Source organism: Mustela putorius, unplaced genomic scaffold, assembly GCF_011764305.1.
Source record: "Mustela putorius furo isolate JIRA1106 unplaced genomic scaffold, ASM1176430v1.1 tig00000174_pilon_pilon_pilon, whole genome shotgun sequence".
NCBI lineage: Eukaryota > Metazoa > Chordata > Mammalia > Carnivora > Mustelidae > Mustela > Mustela putorius.
The window spans coordinates 35,077,708-35,094,457 of NW_025421304.1; the positions used below are offsets into that span (position 1 = coordinate 35,077,708).

The following is a 16,750-nucleotide window of genomic DNA, read 5'->3' on the forward strand; positions in this document are numbered from 1 at the left end:
ACACCAGGCAAAGCTCTAGGGATACTGGAATGACTAAGACACGGTCCCTGCCTAATGTTATTAACATACGGTTGGGTGTAGCAGACATTAAAGGAGCAACTCACTTAACATACTTTTTAAACCAAAAGAAAGGTAAGCACTATCAGGAGAGACATAGGATATTAAATGAACTACAACTAGAACAAATTCTGGAGGGCTGGGAAGGCTGCCTAGAGAAATGAGTCTTGAGGAACTATGCTCAGGTCTTAACGAAGGCTCAGAGCAATGGGGGACCATTTGTTCAGAGACAGCAGCGTATGCAAAGGCATTTGTGCCATAAACCACTGTAGTTTAGGGCAAAGAGAAAGTGGTAGAGAGGTGGTGACTGAGTTTGGAGAGAGGCAAGCCGGAGGGGCCAGATCATGGCAGCCAACACAGGCCGTGCTGAAGGTTGCAGTCCTCTCCATCTACTCCCTCCTCACCCTAGTAAACACCACTTGCAGTTGATCCCAGAGAAGGCTACGATAGGAGGAACAACCCTTGACTTATTATTGGTGACCATGACAAACCAGACCCTGGTTGCTCCAGGCAGCTGAAAGAGATCTAGGGCCTCAGTGGTGTCAGAGACCAGTGCTTATTCCAGTTGGCTACGTTCTACCCACGTGGGTTATGCTTGACCCTGGTGTGATTGCTGTTCAGGAATGGCGTGTTCTTGCAAGGCTGGTTGAAACCCGTATGTGATATGTGAGGTGTTTGACTGCTAACATGGAGAAGCAGACCACATGCCTTAAAAGACCCATCTTTCCTGGCCATCTTGGGTTCCATCAAGGGAGGGAGTGTGCACACCTGTGTGCTAGAAACTGTGTAGCTGTCACAAAGTGGCCCCAAGCAGAAGGACATTGATTACTGTGACTCAGCGATGTTATCCAAGATCCAGGCTCTTCTGTTCATCTTTCCTGCTAGCTCTAGTGTCCCAGTAGTGTGTCTGCTGCATCCACCTCAACTCCACACACCATGTCTTAACACCACAGAGTTCCAAGTAGAATGCAAGCTCTCTTTTCCAAAGCCCCTCTCTTTCCAGGAGGAAAAAACCTTTCCAGAAACTCTCAGAAGACTTTCCTTAATATCTCATTGGCCAGAACCGGGTTATATGTTTATCTCCCAACCGATCACTAGCAAAGAGAATGGGTTGCCTTGATTAACTTAGATGATGCAGGTCATCTGGGAACCCTGGGGTGGTGCATACTGCTGCCAGATAAACCCAGCGTTTTCTTTGCAAGGAGGAGGGGGAAGAGCCATTAGTAGGTATCCCAGAGTACACAATAGCATGAATCACAATGCACCTCCAGAAACCCTTCACCTTGGAAGTCCCTTTTATTTGCTAACAGAAGACACTGTCTTTGAGGGTAATATTCCTTGTAGATGCATTTTCAGATCATTCCCCAGTTTCTTATTTTCTTTCTGCTTTAGCTCTTGGCACTATAACACAGAGATGGGTTCTTCATTGGATGTGGATGAGTTTTTTTTTTTTCCCCTCCTGGAATACTGTGTATTGGTGTCTACAGGAGAAAATTTCTCAAGTCGGTCACCTCAAAACTCAATAGGCACGTGCAGCACATCTCCCAGCTAATCCATACAATCTTTAAAATTCAGAGCCAAATTAATCTATACGTAGGATGAATTAACTTAGGTGCTCTCCTCATCTCGGGTCTGCCAAAGAGGGTCTTAGACTAAACCATTCTCAATATATTATCTGCATTTAATGAAAATGTATCTACCTTTATTTTTTGTGTGATGTGATAACAGATGGAGAAAATTTCCTTGGGATGGAAGTAAGCGAGTAAATGGAATTGTATGCAGAAGGCAGTAAAGGAGGTAGAACAAATCTATCTCAGCAGATTATAAATTCCTTAAGGGCAGGGAACACAACTTAAGAGGCCATTTAACATTATATTTAAGAGTAGGGGGCCTTATTTCAGAGGCAAGTTCTGCTACTTACTGTGTGATCTTTGAAAACTTGCCTACCCTCTCTGTGTGTCAGCCCATCTCAGTAATGGGGATAGAAAAAGTACAAACTTCATAGGATGATTCTTTTAGAGGAAGAAATGTCAGAAACGAACTATTGATATAAAAATTATTTTTTTAAGATTTTATTTATTCATAAGGAATGGAGAGAGAGCTAGAGGGAGAAGCAGGCTCCCCACTGAGCAGGGACCCCGATGTGGGACTTGATCCCAGGACCCTGGAATCATGACCAGAGCCAAAGGCAGACATTTAACTATCTGAGCTACCCAGGAACCTGATATAAAATTTATATAAAATCCGAACTTTTTTTGCACCATGGAGTCCTTCACAGTGAGAAAACCGCAGGAACTTCCTCAGGATTACATTTTTAAAAATGTGAGTGATAAAGTACATGAGATAATAAATAAAATGATAGAATTAAAATACATTTATCAAAATATTTTTAAAAAATGCATGAGTAGAATATATGTGCTTCTTTAACAATGCATTATGTAAGATCTGGTGATAAACGATATGAATTCTAATAACTTGGTTAATTTCAGAGACGTGATAAGCATAAACAATGCTTGAGATTTCTGCAACAACTATAATATCATTTGAAAACACCCAGCATTATAATTGGAATCAAAGTCAGGGGTACTACTGTGATTACTTTCACAGTGGAAGAAAATGCTAAATTTCATTTAGAGGTTGATCAAAACAGAGCTGTAATTTTTTTTCTGGTCTCAGGTTAAGACCCAAACATGGATTATACCCAAGCATTTTCTTTGTTATTAAGCTGTTCACAAACAAAATTTTAGACAACAGTTTAATTATCATTCCCATGCTCTAGCACCCATTGTGAGAAGTTCTATTAGTCTCCTGACTTGTTGTTAAAATCATGTATTGTTAAAATCACAGTTTTGTTGGCTTTGATGATGGGTTTCCTTAAGTGGAGACCCAGGCTCTCAAGTCTCTTACCCTGTCCTTGTAGTAATGAAGATCATCTTCCATCCAGCGTTCAACACCTACAAGATGGACATCGAGCCCTGCATGAGGAAAGCTGTGATGTCTCCAGTGCAGCGCAGCAGGAGGCTGTTTGAGATCGTGCTGTCCCACAGGTGGGCCACGGCGGCCTACAGCCAGGGTGAGGGCAGGGTGGTCACCATGGAGGGTGAAGTGGCTCGAGTGCTCAGCTTTGACACAGGTAAGCTGCCGTGCAAGGCAGTTTCTGAGTATTTGTTTAGAATGTTCCTCTGAGCCTAAAAGTGGCCAGGGGAGTGAGGGAATAGAGACTGAAGTAGGATGAGCAGGGGCAAGCGGCTGTCTTCCCCGCGCAGATTCTACGTTCCTTAAAGGCAGGGACCATGTCTTCAGAAGAAGTATGACTTCACAGTATGAGTTGGGGCACCAGATCTCTTCTACTTGCTAGTACTTCACATCCAACCTCTCTTAGCCTCTGTTTCCAGTCTGTATAATGGGGATATCAATAGTGTATTCCTTGTAGGGGTGGTTGTGAGATTCAATGAGTTAATGTCTATAAAGATTTTACTTCTTCATTTGGGAAAGAGAGAGAGAGCACAAGTGGTGGGGAGGAGCAGAGGGAAAGGGAGAAGCAGACTCCCCACTGAGCAGAGAGCCAGATACAGGGCTCGATCCCAGGACTCTGGGGTCATGATCTGAGCCAGCAGCAGATGCTTTACCGACTGAGCCACTCAGGCACCCCTCAGTGTGTTTAATGTCTAGAGTGCTTAGTAGGAGGTGAATAATACTAGCTGCTATTTGCTATGCTTGACTCAGAAAGCAAACATAATAATTTCTCAATGTTTTTTAAATCAATGCAAAAAAACTGAAGACAGTTCAACAACTGAGTTAATTGCCTTTAGCACTACAGCTGATTCAGATTGGTGCCATAGAGCAGTGGACCAGACAGTGACTGTGTGGGCAGATTTCCTTATTTCAAACCCGGCTTCCATCATTGATGCTCTAGAGATAAATTAGGAGAATTACTAGCCTGTTCCTACCTCAGTGGCAACATGGGGGAAAATATTAGCATTGATCTCATAGGGGTTTTGTGAAATAATCCACATGAAGTATTCAGCACAGGGCCTGCTACATTGTATTATTGGCGCATGGTTACTTCACATGTAGCAATCTCCGTTCTAAGCCCCTGCAGGCTTTACCTCATGTACTCTTTCCCTCCCCCTCCGAAGAGGCAGGTGTTAACATTACCTGCACTTTCTGGATGGGGAAACAGGAGTCTAATGCAATTACCCAGCTAGTGGCAGAGTGAGACTTGCACGCAGGTGCTAAGCGCCCATCATGCTGCCCCCCACTGGGTTGTGGGTCTATTTTTAGTAGTTGCTAGAGATGCAGAAAGCACTGGGACAAAGAGAAAGGTGAAGATGAAAAGATGAGAATCTCTCTCTCTCTTTTTCTTTCTTTCTTTTTTCTGTTTTTTTTTTTTTGTTTGTTTGTTTGTTTTTTGAAGGAGATTTGGAGCTTTAAAGAGGAAGGAAATAAATTATCCTTGTGTTTTCAGCTGAAGAAATGGAGGCTGAAGTTCTGATTTTTGCCCAAGCACCTGCTGGAAATAGGAGGTCAAATGAGGGTTCAAGTGCAGCTCCGTCAGACCCTGGGGCCCAAGTCGCCCTCACGGCCCTTGTCGTCTCCTCCATCACGTACATACACACACACACACACGGTGCTGAGGAACAGACCTGCTGCATCTCTCTCTGTACTTTTTTGTAAGAATTTGATCATGGTTCAAAGTACATAGCCCAGGAGAAAAATGGGATGGCAGGGGAATGGCTTTTTGCATGTGATCCATTTTATTTTTGCTAAGTCAACAAAACATACTGTATTTGCCTAGGGGAGCTAAGTCAGGCTATTTAAATTTCCCTGTCACTACAAATATTCTCTTGATTTATGAAAAAATAATCAATAAATGTGTGTTGATTTGGATTAGCACAGATATAAAATATATGCATGGCACGGGGCCTTTTGTTTTTTCAATTTGCATGTATTGTGGCCTTTAGATAGGAGCACCAGAGAAAGCATTTGAAATAAGAATGGTAAAAGTGATCATGAGACACAATAATTGTGGTCATTTATTGTCTTCCCTGGGTGAGGCATTGTTCTGGGAATCTCCTATTCATTATACTGTTTAATTTTCTTAAAATATCATGAAGTCAAACTTCTGATTCAAGACGGTAGATTGGATACATAAATTAATAGCCACTTTCTCCCAAAAACTCATGAAAATGGCAAAAATTCATACTCTCATTTTGATAAATGAATAAGGACAACTGAAGCAGCATAGTAGATTATAAAAAGAATGTTCTAGAATGTAGAAAGCAAAGGAAGCCCATGTGGTTGAACTTCGTGGGTCGGTTGGACTTCTTGAATCAAGTGACTTAACACCCAACTTAATAGTGGTTTAAATACATGCAGTTTATTTTGCATATAAATATGGAATTGGGAGAAAAGAGTCGGCATGAGAGTTCTGTAACATTGTCAGGGACCTAGCCTCTTTGTGGCTTTCATCACTTCCCTGGGTGTAAACCTCACTTCATGATCCAAGAAAGCTATTTGCACTCCAGGCATCACATCCATTTTCCAGCTGGCAGGGGCATTAAGCATACACCTCACTTCAAAGACACATCCGTTTTAAGTTTGTGTCACATGTTTTTCACCCAAGATACCAATATCTGTTAGGGATAGATGTTACCCAATTTCAGTAAGCCATTTGAGTATCTATTTTTGTGATTAGTCAGAGCCTAGAGAACTGATACATAGTAGACAGATGCTGTACCAGAAACCTACTGAACTAGGAGTCTGAAACACCTAGTCTTACGCTAAGCACCTGTTAGGAGTGCCAGTTCCAGGAGCAGCTGTGGGAATTTCATGTCCTTACCTGGATATGCTTGTCCATGTAACAGAGGTGGTGGAGACCAGAGGCTCCAGCATGAAATGAGACACTGTGTGGAAATCCAAGGAACAGAAATGTCCTCCCAGACTCCAGTATCCTCTTACCCCTTCACCCTTCTGGGGCCCCAGGAGGGCAGCACAGTGGCAAAGAGCAGAAAGGATCCTTTGTTTGAAAACGGGATTGTACAGCCTGCAAATTCACAACTGCAAGTTCTTTTGGAGCATGTGATGTATACGTTGCCGAAATGAATAGTCAGAGAAAACTAGGTTCTAGCGTGGCACTGCCTCTTCTCTGCTTCGGAAGCCAGCTCTACCTCTCTATGCCTCAATTTCCCCATCTGTAAAGTGGGGATAATAGCTGACCTTCGTCATCGGGTGGCTGGGAGAATGTAAATGCTAAGCACGGTGCTTAGAACATAGTATGTGTTTGACGAATATTAGCTCTTATTCACTGGGGACTATTGGCCCCATTAGATGGAAACACTAATGTTCAGGGGCCCCATAACAACTTGTTAATAATTAATAATAGCAACAATCCTTGAATGGAACCTTATTATGAGCATGAACTCATGTAATCTTCAGCTCACCCCCAAGAGGCAAAAAAGCATTGACATTATCCCATTTTCCTGATGGACAAACCAAGGCCTAATGAAGTTACCCTTGTGTTGAGAAATGCAAGAAGGAAAACCATGGCTGCCAATCCAGCTTTGACTAATGTCTCTGTGGGCAAAGGGCTCTGCTGGACTGCATGCTGGCTGCTGAGGACTTTAAGATGAGTGGAGCTGGGCACAGTGCTTAATCTGATGGTTCTTACAGACATGGAGGAGACAGACATAACCAGACAACTTCAATATTACATATGAAATGCTACATGGAGGGAAATATGTGATTCTACCTATGTGACAGCAAAAGGAGGGTGTATTAATTATAGTATTACTGCTGCTTAACCAATTACCCTGAAATTAAACTGACAATGGATGTTTATAATCTCACACGGTTTCTGAGGGTCAGGATTGTAGGAATGGCTTAGCAGGATGGTTCTGGCTCAGGATTTCTCATGCAGTTACATCAAGGTGTCAGTCAAGACTTTAGTCAAGACTATATACTGGAAGGTTTGGTCAGGGCTGGGGACCTGCTTTTAGGATGGTTCGCTCATGGCAAGCAAGGTGATACCGGCAGGGGACCTCCATTCTTCACCCTCATGTCATACAGCTGGTGTCCCTAGAGCAAGTGATCCATAGGAGAGCCATAGTGTCTTTTGTGATGAAGGCTTGCTTTGTCACTTTGAAGTCACTTTGTCCTTTCTATGACACAGGCAGCCCTCTTCATTGTGGGAGGCGATTACATGAGAGCAAGAACACCAGGCAGGAATCCCTGGGCCAGCTTGGAGGCTGGCTACCACAGCTGTCAGTGAGCTCTGTTGGGAATTCCCGGAAGACTTTCTGGAAGAGGTCCCTGGAACAGCTAAGTAGGGAACAAGGATTCATAACTTGGGTAGGACAAAACTCAAGGAGTCTGTGACCTTAGATGGAGGAACATTGTTTATGCTAATAAGTGCTTTTAAACTATAGTGATTAATAGACCTGCCAGCAGATCTCTATATTTAAGGCAAAGTAATGACATATAGGTATTATAGGTATTATATCACAATTTTGTTAATATTTTAATAATTATAATGATATATATTTATAAATAATATGTTTATGTTTAATAATATTTTAATAATTGTATTTCAACATACTTGCCTTTATGATTTATGTATTTTATTTTATATACTTAAAGGCATTATTCTGTGAAAGAACCATAGATGTCAAACAGGTCTGTGACACACACAAAGGGTAGTGAAGAAAGAGAGTAGGAATCACGTGGTTGAAGGAAGGAAGAGCATGAGGGGCAGAGAATACCAGAGATAAGGGACAGGCTTCTGTGTGTGTGTATTTCTAATAGCCTCAAGTACAAGAAGGGGAAGGAGGTAGATGAGGCTGTGAATGGAAACAGGGACCAGTTCACAAAAGTTCAGGCTGTGGAGCTTGTACTTGATGCCATAGTCAAAGTGAAGTGAAGTCTGGAGACAGGGGAGCCAAGAAAATGTTTTCTATATATATATGTGTGTATATATTTACACACAAACATATATATATATATATACACACACACACACATTTATATGTGTGTATATATATGCATGTATACATGCAAACATAAAAATAATTTTAACTAAATACATGAGTATACATATATGCTCATGTATTTAGTTAAAATTATTTTTTTGAGACTCCATAATCCATGTACAAATTTCAAAATTCAAAGTGGATACTATGACAGCCTTTCTCTCATTACTTGCTGCTACTACTCTGAAATGCTCTCTACTCTAGAAGCCCTCGCCTGCTTATTTTATATCCTCAGGAAATCATTTTCACGTAAGGGAATGGCTGTTTAGATTTGCATTTTAAGTAGCCGGTTCTGATCAAGGTGCCCACTGCGGACAGAAGACAGGCTTTGTGGAGAAGCTGTGCGAGAGGGTGAGAGGCAGTGGCAGGAGTGTCAGGGAGAGCATGTGATACTTTTCTTTCTGAAAGAATCTTCCACAAATACGCTGGAAGATCCCATAAGTGCACATAGCCACAGTTCATTTCGTTGCTGAGTTCAGATTTCCTGTACGACACATAGGAGGCAGTAGAACAAGGTGGTTAAGGGCGCCTGGGTGGCTCAGTGGGTAAAGCCGCTGCCTTCGGCTCAGGTCATGATCTCAGGGTCCTGGGATCGAGTCCCGCCTCGGGCTCTCTGCTCAGCAGGGAGCCTGCTTCCTCCTCTCTCTCTGCCTGCCTCTCCATCTACTTGTGATTTCTCTCTGTCAAATAAATAAAATCTTTAAAAAAAAAAAAAAACAAGGTGGTTAAGAATATAGTACAGACTTTAGACCTGAGAGACCTGGGCCTCGTCTCTGCTCTGTGGCCAAGTCCGTGCTCTCTTTGCTAATCTGAACCTTAGTTTATCTCTTGTATAGAGTGGAGCTGATTATACCCACCTCTGCGTGTTTGTCATAATGGTGTATGTGAGTGATAATGCTGGTAAAACCTTCATACAGTTATGCACATACTTTAAAGTCAGATCTAAAATCAGAGTTGTGCTTCTGTGCTTGGTTGAATTTCAAAATGCTTAATGTCCACCTCTAGTCATCAGTCATAACAATGACGAGAGCTAATGTCTTGTGATATAACATTTAGGAATCATAGGTTGCCCTGTGCTTGGCACTATGCTGAGTGCTTTGGAGTCATTGCCTTTTTTCTTTGTTCCTTTTTTTTAATGTCCCCTTCTTCTGGTGTATTTACGTGTGCACATCTGGCAGGATCTGGGGTGACTCTTGGGCTCCAGGGTCTGAAATCTTTGGAAGAATTCGTTTGCAAGATTGCAACAGCCATGGATCAGAGCAACATCTTGGAAGCTTTGGCCACCAAAACAGGACACTCCAGGCCGGTGGCGGAACGCTTTACACGGAATGGACTCCTCGCCACGGGTTTTAAGTGACTGGGGGGCAACACGCTGCCTCCCGTGCAGTTCATTCTCCTCGGGTACTGTTCATTCTCCTCGCTGAGGGCAGAGAGTAGCCAGGAATGAAATTAAGCTGAAATGGAATTTCGAGAATGGTGCCAAGTTAGCAGTAATATAGTAAAACTACACTGAAATTTGAGGCCTTGAAATGTAAATTAAATGACATTTCCAAATGTGAGGGTCTGATTTGGAGATGTCACTGCAGTAGAAATGTGCTCAGCGGGGGAGAGTGCCTAGCTGTGTGGCCTAGAGAAAAATGAGCCTTCCTGCTTAGGCCTGAAGACTCTCATAAGAAAACAAAATCACTCTTAATGCTCAGGGAATCAAGTTCTGTCTCTTTAAAGCAAATGTGGCAGGAGGTTAACAATGAGTGTGTCTAGGTCTGTGTGTTCCGTGAGATGGTGATATGGGCAGTCATTGTACTTGTCTCAACTTTTCTCAACGTTTGAAAAATTTCATAATAAAACGTTGGGAGAATGGAATAAACTAGATCACCATAAATAAATAAAAGTAGAACAGATACAGTGTCCTAGAAAATAAAAAGACAGCACTTTCAATAAAAACACAGCTTTATGAACAATTCACTTCTTTTACTTTTTTTTTCCCTCATTTTCTCATGGAGGAACAAAAACCCTTGGGCACCCCAGTACTGAGGACGCTCTATTCTAGAAAGATAGCACACAGGAGAATGTTGGTAGAGAGGATGAGTTTGGGGCTAGACTTCTTGTCTGGATTCTAATGCCAGAGCCTGCTAGCTCTTGTTCACTGAGTGACCACGGACAAGTTACTTAAATTCTGTGTGCCCCAGTTTCTTCATCTGTAAAAACAGGGGTAGTAACAGAATAAAGAAAGTTGGTAATTGACATGAGCTGAGTTCGGTTCCAAAGATAATTACAGGAAACCCTACCACAAGAACTCACCCTAGTCTCTGTATACCTGTACATCTTGGTTCAAACTTCTCTTAAAACCCTCAAACCATAGTTCTCTGCGTGTCTGTAAGTCTTATCTGAATTGATTTGGTTTCTGACTGCAAGGGATGTTTCATTTTTCGTTTCTTTTTTTTTTTCTCAGACACATGACATAACTTTTTCCTTACTCATTGTGTGTTCGAATGAATCTGTGAAATCCCAACACACCTGCCTATGTAAGGCCACACTGACCAGAGGGAGTTTTCTCTGGGAAGCCTGTTCAGTATTCTTCCTCACTGGTTACCTTCCACGAGAAGTTTGTCAGAGGAGCCAGGAGGCTTCTCAGGTCTCATAAGCATACTGCGTTTGGCACCAACACAGAAAAGTTAATGTCCCATAGTTTGGCTATTGTGGACATTGCTGCTATAAACAATATATACACAATGGAATACTATGAAGCCATCAAAAGAAATGAAATCTTGCCATTTGCGACAACATGGATGGAACTAGAGTGTATCATGCTTAGCGAAATAAGTCAAGCAGAAAAAGACAACTATCATATGATCTCCCTGATATGAGGAAGTGGTGATGCAACATGGGGGCTTAAGTGGGTAGGAGAAGAATCAATGAAACAAGATGGAATTGGGAGGGAGACAAACCATAAGTGACTCTTAATCTCACAAAACAAACTGAGGGTTGCTGGGGGGAGGGGGTTTGGGAGAAGGGGGTGGGGTTATGGACATTGGGGAGGGTATGTGCTTTGGTGAGTGCTGTGAAGTGTGTAAACCTGGCGATTCACAGACCTGTACCCCTGGGGATAAAAATATATGTTTATAAAAAATAAAAAATTAAAAAAAAAAGTTAATGTCCCAAAGACTGACGACTTCCGTTAGAGCAAATTTACAGAATTGTTGGGTTGTTTGTGTGTTTGAGGCGGAGGGCAATGACCATCATCGCAGTAATGGTAGGAACTAAAAAAAAAGTGGGTGGGGGTAGGGATGGGGTGTATGGGGTGCCTGGGTGTCTCCCTCTGTTAGGCGTCTGCCGTCAGCTCAGGTCCTGATCCGGGGGTCCTGGGATTGAGCCCTGTTGGCTCCTTGCTCATCTGAGAGTCGTCTTCTCCCTCTTCCTCTGCCCCTCCCCCTCCACTAAGACCCTGTTTCTCACTTTCTCTCTCTCTCTCAAATAAATAGATAAATAAATGAAAATTTAAAAAAAAAAAAAAAGGAAGCAAAATGTAGCCCTGGGGATGTTCCACTAAAGCTTGTGTCCACCATGTAAGTAGTGCCAAATTGCTTTTAGCATCCACTTGCCGATCTGTGTGCATCCATTTACTGTGTAAATGCTCTCTCAAAGACAAAAAGAATTCAAACGTAGAAATGCTGGTCAGGAATTGGTCTTTAGCCTTTCAAATTGTGGGCACATAGGGCCATCTGGTGTGCAGTTGTATAACCACACACTGGATTTTTTAAAAATCTCCTCACTATCCATCAGTGGGACTTAGTTGGCTTATACAAAAGCAAACCATTCTTTAGGCTCTCTTAGGGGGAAACTATTGAGGACCTTGGCTCATTCTCAAACTTAAGGCTCCTCAAACCTATGACAATCTATACACCATATAGAGCTCACCCTCTTACAGATCCTTATAAGACCAACGTCAAAGCCACGTGTAAGCTAAAGTTCAAGGGGCAAGAACTGGCAGTGCACAGACGAGGCCAGTAAAGAGAGAGCAGGAGAATGTAACTTTGGAGCAGAGAGTGGGGAGTGAGGGACCATGAACTCCACAACAGGGAAAAAAAAAAAAAAAGAGCCTATCCTTGAGCTCCCTAAGGTCCTGATAACATTCTAATTTAGCTCATGCGCACCCTGGATATAAACTTTTGCTTAAGTCTCTGTTGCTTGCAATCAAATAAGCACTATTAAAACAATATCAGTTTGAATGAAGCCAAAAGACAGGAAACCCTAAAATCTGGCATGCCTATCTTCATAAGTCCTCAAATGCCTTTGTGTCTTACTCTTTTAATCTTCTGATAGAAGCCACAGATAAAAAGTAGGAAGAGAGGAATAAAATTAGGTCTTCATAACCATTTGGGGCCATTATTGGTGTCTGGGCCACTCAGCCAGATTTCTGTGCCCCCATGGGTCTCAACTCTGGAGTGACTAGGAATTGAAGAAACATGTGCCCTCAGACAGTGCTAGAGAATTGGTAGCCTGAACCAGCAGGGTCTGAATACCACCTTGTGAATCATTGGCCGGGAAGGGTCTTTTCAACATATTAAATACATCCAGCATTTAATTTATGAGTTAGTAGTTTTCTGGCTTACTGTCAATGTAGATCAGTGTTCTCCAGTGAGGGCACAATTGGCAACATCCTGGAGACTTGTTGGTTATTACAGCTGATGGGGGGCACCACTGGCATCTAGCAGGTAGAGACCAGATACGCTGCTCAGTATACTACAATGTACAGGGCATGACCCCACACCCCCTCCACTCCCACTGGGAACAAGGAATTATCTGGTGCCAAATGTCAGTAGTGCTGAGGCTGAGAAACCCTGATGTTTGTAGCATCACCTGTTCGAGGGAATAGTTTAAGTGGTAGGAAGAGCAGAGGGTTCACCTAGAAGTTGTGACTATTAACAAGGGGACCACTAGCAAGTTTTGGGGAAGATACCATGCTTGTAGTCTGATGCTGAGTCCTAGAGAACAGGTGCCCAGAGAGGTTCTGGTGAGGGCAACCAGGGATAAAGCTAAGCAGTCCATCCTTGAGCAGAGCTATAGATTATGATTGGAAAGACTAATACTCCTCAGCTTGATTCCGTTTGATTCCATTTATTCCCCGCCCCATTATTTGGGGTCACTGTGACCTAATCTCTATTTATATCAAAACAATAAATTGTCTTGTGTTGGAGGCTACGGCATGGTTGGAGTTGTGGATCAAACCAGGCCCTGACTTTTTTCTCCTTTAAAGTCCAGACACCTTGATAAGGGGTTAAGGACAGGAAAGTTAAGAGTAACACTGAGAAAGTATCTGTGCTATGTGTCCTGTGCTCGCCTACGTGACTTCCCACACGCTCTCCCTACTGAAGGGACTAATGTGGTCAGGGTCACGAATTCTTAGTTGGTCCTTGTTGTTCCTGTACCTCGCATAACCCGCTGGCTGGTTGATTGTCTTGCTGATGGCATTAGACGTGACTACCTGGCATCACGAGATTTGCTTGTAGTTAATGTAAACTTGTTTTAGGAACTTGCGGTCATCTGACTAGATACTGATGTATTCCTCCTTCTATTGTGATCTGCCTTATAAATGCTTGTAAGATGTGGAATAAAATCGGAACTGTTGGACATCCTTCTCAGTGCTCCTCCTGCCCCCATCTCTTTGTCTCTTAATTTCTTTTCACCAGCCTCTTATCCTCACGTTCCTGGTAGATTTGTCGCGCCAGCCGTGGCAGGCTTGGGTGACAGAGACAAGGGGTTAAGTTGGAGTGAGCAGAAGAGCAGCATATTAATAAATTAAACTTATTTACATGTATATGGGTTGGAGAGTGATGTTTTCATAGGTCTGAGATGCCATAGAGGCCTGTTAAGACTAAAATATATTTTCATTACGTTAGCTTTCAGTTGGGGACCTTCAAAGGAAAGCAATCTCTTCTCTAAAAAGCATGCAGAGCAGGAATCCCAAAGCATTATCAATTTCAGGACTTGAAGGTAAAAAACAACACAGCTCCCTGCCTCCCCACACCCCCACCTATTTAAATATTTAAAAAATGTTTAAAAAATCAAAGATACATAACTTTTGAGATGGAGGCTTGCATTTTTCTGAGACGTAGGCCACGGGAATCCTGGTTGGTAGACTTCCCTTCTGAAACTTCTGCAAGTTTCTAGTTGGGGAATGTTTTAGAAAACAGCTTAGGCAAAACTAAGTTAAAGATACACTTGAAGTTTTTGCTTTTCTTAAGATTTTATTTACTTGACAGAGATCACAAGCAGGCAGGGAGGCAGGCAGAGAGAGAGAGAGGAGGAAGCAGGCTCCCTGCTGAGCAGAGAGCATGACTCGGGGCTCAATCCCAGGACCCTGAGATGACGACCTGAGCCGAAGGCAGTGGTTTAACCCACTGAGCCACCCAGGCGCCCCTACACTTCCAGTTTTGACACAGGATATTGATAGCATACTTGCAGGTGCTTCACTTTGTAAATTGGGAGTTTGTTTTAAACCAGGTTGAGTTATAGAGGGCGAAACCTACCAAATCACATTGACTCCTTAATTTATTTCATTCAGTGAACTTGCAGGTCTAGGCATTTCACTAAATGCGAGCAACACAAAGAGGCACATAAGATGTGGTGCTCTGTCAGTGTAGTCAGGAGCAGGCGGGTAAGTGGGTAATGGTGGGGCAGCAGTATCGTCTCGGCTGCCAGTTAGTCCCCTGCTCTTCTTTCTTCTAACTGCTCACCTCACGGAGGTGTCGGGTCTAGGAAAGAGATAGTCTATGAACCCTTGGCCCGAATTAAGCTGTTTAGAAACTTTCGCCCCTTATTTATGAACAGAATCGTGCCGCGGCTGCGAGCATCTTCTCCAAGACGTGGCTGTTAGAAGGTGCGGGAACTTTGATTTTTCACGTTCCCACGTTTTATAACGTTCACAACAAAGCGTCTGAGTCAGCCTGGGTGATGGGAAGCTCTGGAATCTCTGAGTAGGAGCATCCAGTCTTCATAACGTTCTGAAAGACCGAGAGGCCAGAGCCTAGAAAACCAGTGCCCGCATCCCTCATTTCTGCTCCGCTCTGCATGCCCGCCGGGCCTGGCCTACATTTCCCAGGATGCTCATTTGCAGGAGCTCCAGCAGGATTGGTCAGAACAACGCGGAAGTAATTACGGGTCGCTCAGCAACGGGCGGAGTCCTGGACCAGGACTGGAGGCCCACGCCCCTTCCCTAAGGCCGGGAGGTGGACGAAGCTCAGCTCCATCTCCAGGGTAACGGAGCGTCCGCCGGCTTTTACTTCCAGCCGAGCGGCAGTACGCTCTCCCTCTCGTGCTTTCGCCCGTTCTTCCCAGGCCCCGCCCCTTTTACGCCCGCAGCGGCGAAACGCGGGAGACCTGATTCTAGCTCCCGAGTCCTCGGAGCGGCTCGGGGCGGCGCAGTGCGCAGGCGCGAGCGTTTGGGTCTGGCCGCGCGCGGCGCTTGGTTGAAGCCCGAGTGAGTTCCTGGGCGCGGAGACCCGGCAGCGGGCGACCGAGAGAGTAGGTGACCGAGCGCCTCCTCGGCCGTCATGGCAGCCCTGCGCTACGCTGGCCTGGACGACACGGACAGCGAGGACGAGCTGCCCCCGGGCTGGGAGCAGAGAACCACCAAGGACGGCTGGGTTTACTACGCCAAGTAAGGGGCCGCCGGGGGGCCGCCGGGCCTGGGACGCACCTGGAGGGGGCCGCACCTGGAACCCTGACGGCCTCACGTGCCCGGGACCCCGCGCCGCCTGCCGTGCCACCTGCGCGCGGAGGGGCTCGGGCCGGCGCTCCCGCTCGGCGAGGCCGCGCGAAGTGGACGCGACCGTTCGAGAGCTTCCTCAGGCAGGCTCCCAGGGTCCCGAGGAGGGGTCGGCAGCCTTTCTGGGCCCTGGGTCCTGCGGGGTGTCACCTGGCGGCGCCCCGGCGCGCCCTCTGCTGCTCAGAGGCGGCGCTGCACGGTGCCATGGGCCCGCAGGCCTTACTCCCTCATCCAGAAAAAAAAAAAAAAAAGAAAAAAAAAATCAAGAGAAAAAAAGAAAAAAAAAAAAAGCCAGTGCCCAGCTCCCTCCTCCTCGGGGTTCCTGGTCAGGGAGCTAGGAGTATGTATTTTTTAAAATAAATGTCCTAATATTTATGTGTATGTGTATATGCATATATACCTTGGCATATATAGTAGAACTCCAGTAATTCCTGGCAAACTTTTGGAAACACCAGCAGACCCTTTCTCCCTCCCCTTACTGTGCGACTTGGGGCCGTTGAAAGAACTCTCAGTCACCACTTTTCCACCCGTAAAATGGGTTGACAGAATTTTAATTCAGACACTGTACCTAAAACACTTAGCGTAGATCTGATAAGTGCTCTGCTCAGCAACTTAGCTTTTCTTGCTCTCTCTGCAGCCGTGACAGCACCTCCTAAGCCTCATTAGAAGCACCTGTCGATGGTCCTACATCTAGAAATCAGAGACCTTCATGCGGCAGACACCCAGCGTGGGGAATCTGTATTGTATAGGCTTTTCCCGTAGGGCAGGTTATCATTTGGCTTTGAGAAGCAGGGTTGTAAATTAGTGATTTTCAGCAGGTGGAAAGCTTAGAAAATACTTTTTCCTTGGTTCCTCCTTCAGAGATTCTCATTCAACTGGTTTGGGCCCTTCCCGCCTC

At 44.4% G+C, this 16,750-nt stretch overlaps 1 protein-coding gene across 4 annotated transcripts in view; it reads left to right on the plus strand.

Moving 5' to 3' along the window:
• Positions 1 to 7,261: 7,261 nt before the first annotated feature.
• WWOX (WW domain containing oxidoreductase) overlaps positions 7,262 to 16,750 on the plus strand; it is a 933,964-nt gene continuing 924,475 nt past the window's right edge. The window contains exon 1 of one of the 4 annotated variants that reach the window (XM_045076566.1): positions 7,262 to 7,407. Coding sequence is in view for 2 of the 4 variants with exons in the window: in XM_004753947.3 (XP_004754004.1) it covers positions 15,638 to 15,744 (107 nt within the window). In the remaining 2 variants the exon portion in view is untranslated. Of the gene's footprint in view, positions 7,408 to 15,279; positions 15,745 to 16,750 lie in introns of those variants that run through there. The other 3 variants (XM_045076567.1, XM_004753947.3, XM_004753948.3) reach the window with 3 other exon arrangements.